At 38.6% G+C, this 9,124-nt stretch overlaps 4 protein-coding genes across 4 annotated transcripts in view; all 4 read left to right on the forward strand.

Annotated features, from left to right (window-relative positions):
* On the forward strand, nt 2-2,297 carry LOC104784345 (polygalacturonase ADPG2; the record flags this gene model as incomplete). The annotated part of the gene is made up of 9 exons (XM_010509386.1): nt 2-127; nt 216-347; nt 464-634; nt 719-739; nt 862-1,069; nt 1,228-1,309; nt 1,415-1,523; nt 1,625-1,738; nt 1,833-2,297. Coding segments are annotated over 9 exons (1,173 nt in total), but the record flags the coding sequence as incomplete, so codon positions are not given.
* On the forward strand, nt 2,437-4,029 carry LOC104782668 (40S ribosomal protein S2-3-like). Its single transcript, XM_010507666.2, has 2 exons — nt 2,437-3,211; nt 3,685-4,029. The coding sequence occupies exons 1-2, from the start codon at nt 2,507-2,509 to the stop codon at nt 3,844-3,846; spliced, it is 867 nt and encodes a 288-aa protein (XP_010505968.1). The 5' UTR covers nt 2,437-2,506; the 3' UTR covers nt 3,847-4,029.
* LOC104782669 (zinc finger AN1 and C2H2 domain-containing stress-associated protein 11) lies at nt 4,157-6,349 on the forward strand. The gene is made up of 2 exons (XM_010507667.2): nt 4,157-4,648; nt 5,460-6,349. The coding sequence occupies exons 1-2, from the start codon at nt 4,550-4,552 to the stop codon at nt 6,201-6,203; spliced, it is 843 nt and encodes a 280-aa protein (XP_010505969.1). The 5' UTR covers nt 4,157-4,549; the 3' UTR covers nt 6,204-6,349.
* The window catches only part of LOC104782671, an 8,086-nt gene continuing 5,943 nt past the window's right edge, over nt 6,982-9,124 (forward strand). Inside the window, exons 1-6 of the mRNA XM_010507671.2 lie at nt 6,982-7,219; nt 7,406-7,748; nt 8,138-8,212; nt 8,406-8,521; nt 8,697-8,811; nt 8,931-9,059. Of these exons, the coding sequence (XP_010505973.1) occupies nt 7,602-7,748; nt 8,138-8,212; nt 8,406-8,521; nt 8,697-8,811; nt 8,931-9,059 (582 nt within the window). The 5' untranslated portion in view covers nt 6,982-7,219; nt 7,406-7,601. The remainder of the gene's footprint in view (nt 7,220-7,405; nt 7,749-8,137; nt 8,213-8,405; nt 8,522-8,696; nt 8,812-8,930; nt 9,060-9,124) is intronic.

Raw genomic sequence — 9,124 nt, forward strand, 5'->3', positions numbered from 1 at the left:
CTTTATCAAGCGAAGAGACGACAACACGGGATTGAAAAGCTTTGTAAGAGCTTCTTTGCGAACTCCAACCACCGTTACTGTTTCTGACTTTGGAGCTAAAGGAGATGGAATAACTGATGACACGCAGGCATATACATATACACATAAAACTCTTTCTCTTTATTAGCATGTAAAACTGATTTTAGTACTAATGATCCATATCATGCATCGATTAGGCGTTCGTGAATGCGTGGAAAAAGGCATGTTCTTCAAATGGAGCTGTTAATCTCTTAGTTCCTAAAGGGAATACTTATCTCCTTAAGTCTATTCAGTTAACTGGTCCATGCAAATCTATTCTTACCGTTCAGGTAATTACAAAAAANAAAAAAAAAAAAAAATTGTTATTTGCTAACTAAAAATGATTAGACATGATCATATATGTATGTGATTATTGAAACTAAGCGTTTGGTCGATGGAACGGCAGATCTTCGGGACGTTATCGGCATCTCAAAAACGATCGGATTACAAAGACATATCCAAATGGATAACGTTTGACAATGTTAACGATCTATCCGTTGAGGGCGGCGCCACTGGGGCTGTGGACGGAAACGGCGAAACGTGGTGGGAAAACTCATGCAAACGGAACAAAGCTAAGGTGTGTGTAATATTCATCTACATGTAATCCTTAAATATAAATCGATTTATTGGAGATATTAACACTATTTTGTCATATATGCAGCCATGCACAAAAGCTCCCACGGTACGTTGAAACATATATATATATATATATATATATTTTTTTTTTTCTAAAAATAATGTTGATATTTTTATTATAATTGGACTGGACATATGTATTTTTTCGTATATATTGCTTATATGCAGGCTCTTACTTTCTACAACTCGAAGAACTTGAGAGTTAATAATCTGAGGGTGAGAAATGCGCAACAGATTCAGATTTCGATTGAGAAATGCTCCAACGTTCAGGTCTCTAATGTGGTGGTAACTGCACCTGCCGATAGTCCTAACACTGATGGTATCCATATCACAAACACCCAAAACATTAGAGTCTCCAAGTCCATCATTGGAACAGGTTATTAGTGTATCCACTGACATCATTTTTTTATTATTTCGTTTGTGATTTTATAAAGAGTTGCTTGCATATCAAGGAAGCTAAATTTCAGGGCTTTATCATGATTTACGGGGGGATTTATCTAAAACAAGTTTCTTAATGGTTGCTTTCTTAATCAGGCGATGATTGCATATCTATTGAAAGTGGATCACAAACTGTTCAAATAAATGACATAACTTGTGGTCCTGGTCACGGAATCAGGTATCAAAGAATTGTTATTTTTGTATACACTAAAAGATATAACCATTCGTAAATATTCACATAAAACTTGCAAATCTAATTTTTTTTTTTATGAAATATGAGCAGCATTGGAAGCTTAGGAGATGACAACTCAAAGGCATTTGTCTCAGGCGTGACAGTGGATGGTGCTAAGCTTTCCGGTACAGACAATGGAGTTAGAATCAAAACTTACCAGGTGAGAAGTTACAAACTAGCCCTTCAATGTTAACTAAACTCTCAAATATGCCCTACTCTTTGTTATTGATTTGAAATTTAATCTAATCCGATCCATTTCAGGGAGGCTCAGGAACTGCTAGCAACATTGTCTTTCAGAACATCCAGATGGAGAATGTGAAGAATCCTATCATAATCGACCAAGAATATTGTGACAAGAGCAAATGCACTTCACAGGTTCACTCTAATCTGACCAAATCTTCCAATATTTGATATCATGGTAATAGCTAGATATTGTTGGATCTAGCTAATCATTTTTACATGTTTTCAGAAATCTGCGGTCCAAGTGAAGAATGTGGTGTACCGAAACATAAGCGGCACAAGCGCATCAGACATGGCAATAACGTTTAATTGCAGCAAAAACTATCCATGCCAAGGGATTGTGCTTGACAAAGTGAACATAAAGGGAGGGAAAGCAACTTGCAGCAATGCCAATGTGGTTGATAAAGGAGCTGTTCTACCTCAATGCAACTCTACTTAATTAATTAGATCTATTACCCAAACACATACATAGATAATATATATACAAAAATACAGATAGATTACAAAGTATACAAAACGTATGATACATATAGATACTTGTGGATACATACATGGACAATGAATTGAAAGATATTGTATTCACTATGAATTATATAGTATAGCATAGGAGGAATACAATGTTCATGCGATTTGTTGTATTATTATTACTTGTATGTTGTATCCTAAGGAATAAAAGGAATACATTCTTTTAAAAGGTTATGGACCTTATCGTATTATTAATATATATGACATTACATTAGAATTTGAGGCCCATGAAAGCCCATTAATATTTTAGAAACCCTAAAAAAAGCTTTGAGTAGCAGCTGGAGCAATATATATATCGTAAATTGCCGCAGCTAGGGCTTTCTCCTTCTCATCACTCAAACAACAAACTCATCGCAGCCTCCTTAAACCTCATCGAAAATGGCGGAACGTGGTGGAGAACGTGGCGGCGCTGAGCGTGCTGGAGACCGTGGTGGTTTCGGACGTGGGATCGGAGGAGGTGGCCGTGGAGATCGTGGAGACCGCGGAAGAGGTGGACCAAGAGGCCGTGGTGGTCGACGTGGAGGCCGTGCCTCTGAAGAACAGAAATGGGTTCCAGTGACCAAGCTTGGTCGTCTCGTGCAAACCGGAGAGATCAAGAAGCTAGAGCAGATCTATCTTCACTCACTCCCGGTTAAGGAGTACCAGATCATTGATAACCTTGTTGGTCCTTCGTTGAAGGATGAAGTGATGAAGATCATGCCTGTTCAGAAGCAAACCAGAGCTGGTCAGAGGACTCGATTCAAGGCCTTTGTTGTCGTCGGAGACGGTAATGGTCATGTTGGTTTGGGAGTGAAATGCTCCAAGGAGGTTGCTACGGCTATCAGAGGAGCGATCATTCTCGCTAAGCTCTCTGTTGTCCCAGTCAGGAGAGGTTACTGGGGTAACAAGATCGGGAAGCCACATACCGTTCCTTGTAAGGTGACTGGCAAGTGTGGATCTGTGACAGTGAGGATGGTTCCTGCTCCTCGTGGTGCTGGTATTGTGGCTGCTAGAGTTCCCAAGAAGGTTCTTCAATTCGCTGGAATTGATGATGTTTTCACTTCTTCCAGGGGATCCACCAAAACTCTCGGAAACTTTGTCAAGGTTTGTTCACTCTTCCTTTAGTTAGAGTTTGCATTTAGATGAAATTTGTTTCTTTTGATTGGTTTGTGGGAATTGCTTTGGAATCGAAATCAGATTGTGTGATGTTTGTGGGAATTGCTTTGAAATCCGAATCACTTTATGTAAAGATTGAACCTTTTTTGGTCAGCTTAGTTAGTTTCATGAGGCCATGTTATCATGTAATCTCTCCCGGAAAGTTATATATAGCTATGTTGATGGAAGTCAAATGATGCTCGACTGTTTATATATATATATATTAGTTGTTTAATGGAATTTGCATCATGTCAAGGCTGACCTTATCTGTAATGAGTTTTCTGAATCTGAATGAGTATGAGCTGCTGCCGTATTGTCATATAACTGTAAATAGATCGTATGATTGTTTTCAGTATTTTTCAACTTGTTTTGCTCTATGGGTTTCACTGATATAACAATGATAATGTGTCATGTGATTGCAGGCTACATTCGATTGTCTTCAGAAGACATACGGATTCCTTACACCAGAATTCTGGAAGGAGACGAGATTTGTTAAATCCCCATACCAGGAGTACACAGATCTCTTGGCGTCCAAGGTTCCTCCTAGCAGCAAAGCGGTGAACGATGTTGAAGACCAAGCCTAGATAAAGCTCCCAGCTATATGGATTTATCCTCGATGAGTTAATTTTGGTTGAACTTTTGGGTAGTATATGTTGCTGGATTGTGTGCACCCTATGTTTTTCATCTGTTCCAAACGATTTACATTTGCTCAGTTTTTCATTTTGGATCCATCTTATTATTAATGTTCTAGTTTTGCTTTTTTATTATGTTGAGAAAAAAAAAGGTTTTAAATCCAGTTTTTTTACTTTAAATTATGTCTACCTTGTTACAATTAGTAAACCAATGTGATAAGCTTTGTTGTTTTAACATCTTTCATTCATGAAAGAAGCAATACTGTTAATTAAGAAAACATTCAAAAAACAGGTTCTGAGTAATTACCATTGAAGTTCATTTAAGTTTTTCCCAGAAAGTCTTAATTTTTTTAATTGGATTTGGTTCTAGAACAGAGGAAAAGAGAGAGACTTTGAAAAGAGAAGAAGTATATATATATATAAGCAAGTTGACGCTTCCTAGAATTGTAAATTTCTATTTTTTTTTGTAAAAGCTCTGGCGAAATTTCAGCTCAGCTTACTTAATCCGCGGAATCTTCTTACTCTCCCTTTTCTATAGCCGCGGATAAACCCTAGAATTGTTTTCAATTTCAATACTTTTGGATCCTAATTACCCACCTTGTCTGAATTGTTTGTTGTTTTTAAATTGTTGGAAGCTCTTACTTGGGGTAAAAGAATGGGGACTCCGGAATTTCCAGATCTGGGGAAACACTGCTCCGTCGATGTTTGCAAGCAGATCGATTTCTTGCCCTTCACCTGCGACCGTTGCCTCCAGGTCCCTTCTCTCTCTCTCTCTCTCTCTCTCTCTCTCTCTCTCTCTCTCTCTCTCTCTCTCTCTCTCTCTCTCTCTCTCTCTCTCTCTCTCTCTCTCTCTCTCTCTCTCTCTCTCTCTCTCTCTCTCTCTCTCTCTCTCTCTCTCTCTCTCTCTCTCTCTCTCTCTCTCTCTCTCTCTCTCTCTCTCTCTCTCTCTCTCTCTCTCTCTCTCTCTCTCTCTCTCTCTCTCTCTCTCTCTCTCTCTCTCTCTCTCTCTCTCTCTCTCTCTCTCTCTCTCTCTCTCTCTCTCTCTCTCTCTCTCTCGCTCTCTGTTTTGAATCCCCCACATGCAATGAATCGTTTTTTTTTTTTTAATGTTTGTCGCGAATTGAATGATTTATTATGACTCTTGAGATTTCTGATTCCTATATCCTCGGTCCCTCCTGGGATCTCCTATATTACATGCCCACTAGTTTGGTATAGGATTGAGTTTAATGGAGTTTTTAAATCTCCAAGTTATCACTGCAAATCATTTTGGTTGACTATTGTTAGTTGTTAAGTTATCTTATCATTTTGGAGCTCTTAATTTGACAAAATTTCCACACATGTTGTGAACTCGATTAGGTAAGTAGAGAGTTCTTGATTCAGGAAAACGTATGCTTCCTTGGTTTGGTTGTTTGTTCATCACCCTGTTTCTACTAGAAAATTGCCACTGAAGATTTAAACTTTAGTTTATAGCTTCTCTGTTCTTGCTCTTGTTTTCTCTGAATCTGTTTGTCCAAAATGTTTCTTTGGTTTGGAGGAGACAAGTCTTACATTGGTTTTTGTTACAGGTGTTTTGTTTGGATCATCGAAGCTACATAAAACATACTTGTCCAAAAGGCGACAGAGAAGATGTAACCGTGGTTATCTGCCCGCTATGTGCTAAAGGAGTCCGGTTAAACCCAAACGAAGACCCGAACATAACTTGGGAGAAACATGTCAATACTGACTGTGATCCTTCCAACTACGAAAAAGCCACAAAGAAGAAGAAATGTCCTGTTCCAAGATGCAAGGAGCAACTAACATTCTCCAACACCATCAAGTGCCGGGATTGCAATATCGATCACTGCTTAAAACACCGTTTTGGACCTGATCACTCTTGCCCTGGACCGAGAAAACTCCCATTCATGGGTTTCTTGAGTAGTAGCAGCAGCAGAAAAGAAGCTAAAACAACAAGACCCAACAAAGCTTCTGCATCAACATCTTCATCATCTTCAACTTCGAGATGGTCAAATCTCTTATCTTCAGCAGAAGCAGGAATTAGCAGACTCGGTAACGACATAAGCCAGAAGCTACAGTTTTCGAGCAGCAGCAGCAATGATGGTATCATAGAGGTTTGTCCACAGTGCGGCGCAAAATTCTCTTCAGTTACTAGTCTTGTGGAACATGTAGAGAAAACACATGAGAGGAACAAGAAACAGATTCATGGCAAAGTCACGGTCGATGTTTGCCCCAAATGTAGCAGAGGATTCCGTGATCCAGTGGATCTTGTGAATCATATCGAAAGGGATCACCGAGGTACATCTAAAGCATAGAAACAGAGGCCTTCACAAAGCCACACCCACACATCACAGTTCTTGTGAACAAAGTATTCAACATTGTATTCTTCTCTTCGTTTGACTGTGGATTTAAACAACCAAAAAGAAAATAAAGAGACAGATTCTTTGAACTTCGTTTTCAAGGTCAAAGGACACGCATGGACAATTTAACCTTTCTTAACGAATCTAACGTTGACTTGTATCGTTAGCGAGTTCTCCGCGGGAAATTTTAACCGCTTTCTGCGGTAAAAAAAAACGCCCCCCCCCCATGTGAACGTCAACGACGTTAATTATAGTGGCAGCTAACTTAACGGTGCATTAAACTTCATGAATTTATTATTATCAGTACCTTTTTAATTAAATATAAAACGTGTTCTTGTCGAAAGAAATCGATTTAATTTTTAATAACGAATTAATCTTTAGTCTTTAATATTTTGGCTCACAGTGTAACAAAATAGATCATTTGACTCTGTTTAGTACAGAGATTATTTTTCAGGAGGGCATTTATTAAGCGATAATCTCCATAATATAATTATTGTTATCTAGAATGTAACAGTATTTAATTTTTCCACATCATGCTCACACACAACGTGTAAGTATTTTTAAGAACTAATTATAAAGATTATTTGCTTTATTTGCACTGTATGAGCTGGCCAAAAAAAATGCAATAACTACCCCTGTAATACGTTCTGTAATCACAGCCGCTGTTATTCGCATCCAACGGCTGAGATTAATAGATTATTATCTGAAAAGTGTTTTAAGAGAGAATTATCAAAAAAAAAAAAAAAGGAAATAGCAACGAAACGGCAGAAAGTGGAACCCGCGTCGTGCCGTTGAAACGTATCAGAGGGAAGAGCTCAAAGCTTCGCCGGCCGGACGATCCGGTGACTTAATTCTACTGAGAGAGAGAAAGAGAGAAACAATCTTCGCTCTCGGAGATTGAGAGTTTCGAGTTTTTTCCGATCAAATTTTTTTCAGTCATCGGCTGGCTTGGCTTAATCGTGCTGCTTTAGGTAAATTGATGTTTGTTTTTTTATCAGCATTACTTTGAAATTCCTGATCAATTTGGGTATTTTGTCATCTGGGTTTGTTGCAATTTTGTGATCATCAGACTTTTTGTGTAAATTCGATTTCGGGGGAGTCTGGGTTATATATGGGTTCCCGTTTTGATCAATTTCTGTTTTTGGAAATTTCTTCAGGAGGAAGGGGATTGTGTTTGTGAAAGGAGTGCCTCGTTTGAATCATCGAGCTCTGTTTTCCTTCTTGCCCGAGGAAGCTTTAGGGCTTTTTCGGTGGATCAAGAGGGGAAGGGAGGGTTTACACGTACTAAATTGATTCATCAGGACTTTTGATTGATCGTTTTTTTTTTGTGACGAGAATCTGAGAGTAGAGGCAATGAGCTCAGTCTCGGGTGTGATCTCGAGGCAAGTTTTGCCTGTTTGTGGTAGTCTTTGCATTCTTTGCCCTGCCCTCCGTGCAAGGTCTAGACAGCCTGTCAAGAGGTACAAGAAGCTCATCGCTGATATCTTCCCTCGTAATCAGGTTTGTACTTTTTGCCATATTTTGATTTTCCTTCTCGTTTCTGAATTACTGAGAGGGTATATAACTGATGGTTTCATTGCTATTGCCTATTGGAAACACAAAATTGTTAAATCAGCCGCTCTCTGGCTGCAGTGACATTTCAATGATGAATTCATGGAGTAGTTTATGCAATCTGTGTTCCTCAGGGTTGCATAAATATTTTTTTTTAACCTTGCATGCTTTCCTTTTTCTGTGTTAAAGTTTGTCTATCTGCATTTCATTTCGCTTTGAGTCTTTCTCTAGTGAATGAGAGACATTATGTTCTTTGGCACTATAGTAGAAAAGTGGAGCTTCCCTTTTGGTTGTCTTGCTGGGTTGGTTTAACTTATCACTGCTCACATTTCTGACAGGAGGAGGGTCCAAATGACCGGAAGATAGGAAAACTATGTGAATATGCAGCAAAAAATGCTGTGCGTATGCCAAAGGTATAATTTATCCCTGCCAAGTCTAACAACTTTATTTTTTTAAAAAGACTCTTCTGCTGGACTGGAATATGAGCAATTCTTTGACATTTGGTTTCAGTACATATAGTTGAGCCAAAGTACTCGTCTTAGCACTGTTTGAGGTTGCTGTGTTCCCAAATTCAGTTCTCTGTTGTTGAAATTTACGATTTTACAGATATCAGATTCTCTCGAACAAAGATGTTACAAGGAATTGAGGAATGAGAATTTCCACTCGGCAAAGATAGCCATGTGCATTTACAGAAGGCTTCTGGTCACTTGTAAGGAGCAAATGTGAGGTCATCCTTCTTTTGCTTTCTTTACAAACACTTCAAATGTTCTCTTATGTCTAAGATAATTTTTGGCTTAGCATAATAACGCAAGAAATTTACCCAAAACTGTAACCTTTTATGGAAACAGGAATATTTTTTCGGTAACTTGATTGTTCTTTCTTTGTTCTTTTTTTCAGGCCTCTTTTTTCTAGTGGTTTTCTAAGAACGGTGCAAGCTCTTTTGGATCAAAGTCGACAAGATGAAATGCAGATAGTTGGATGTCAGTCTCTTTTCGAATTTGTGAATAATCAGGTCCGCTTCTTACATATTTGATAGAATTCTCTTGTAGCCACACGTTGGGGTGCTATCTGATAGAATGGTCAAGGACATATGAAATAATGATATAGCATGATTGCTACCAAATTTTTCAGAAGGATGGCAGTTCTCTGTTTAACTTAGAAGGCTTTCTCCCAAAGCTGTGCCAATTAGGACTGGAAGGTGGGGATGATGACAGATCGCGGAGCCTGCGTGCAGCAGGACTTCAAGCACTTTCAGCGATGGTAATTCGGTTATGTTTTTATGCTTCTGTAGATACTATTCTTCATTATTGTAAATCTAGAAGTAT

This window comes from Camelina sativa, chromosome 4 (assembly GCF_000633955.1).
Source record: "Camelina sativa cultivar DH55 chromosome 4, Cs, whole genome shotgun sequence".
NCBI classification, from domain to species: domain Eukaryota; kingdom Viridiplantae; phylum Streptophyta; class Magnoliopsida; order Brassicales; family Brassicaceae; genus Camelina; species Camelina sativa.

Coding starts and splice junctions, on each gene's coding strand:
- LOC104782668 (XM_010507666.2), top strand. CDS start 2,507: ATGGCGGAACGTGGTGGAGAACGTGGCGGCGCTGAGCGTGCTGGAGAC. Junction 3,212..3,684: donor CTCTCGGAAACTTTGTCAAG/GTTTGTTCACTC, acceptor ATGTGATTGCAG/GCTACATTCGATTGTCTTCA.
- LOC104782669 (XM_010507667.2), top strand. CDS start 4,550: ATGGGGACTCCGGAATTTCCAGATCTGGGGAAACACTGCTCCGTCGAT. Junction 4,649..5,459: donor CCTGCGACCGTTGCCTCCAG/GTCCCTTCTCTC, acceptor TTTTTGTTACAG/GTGTTTTGTTTGGATCATCG.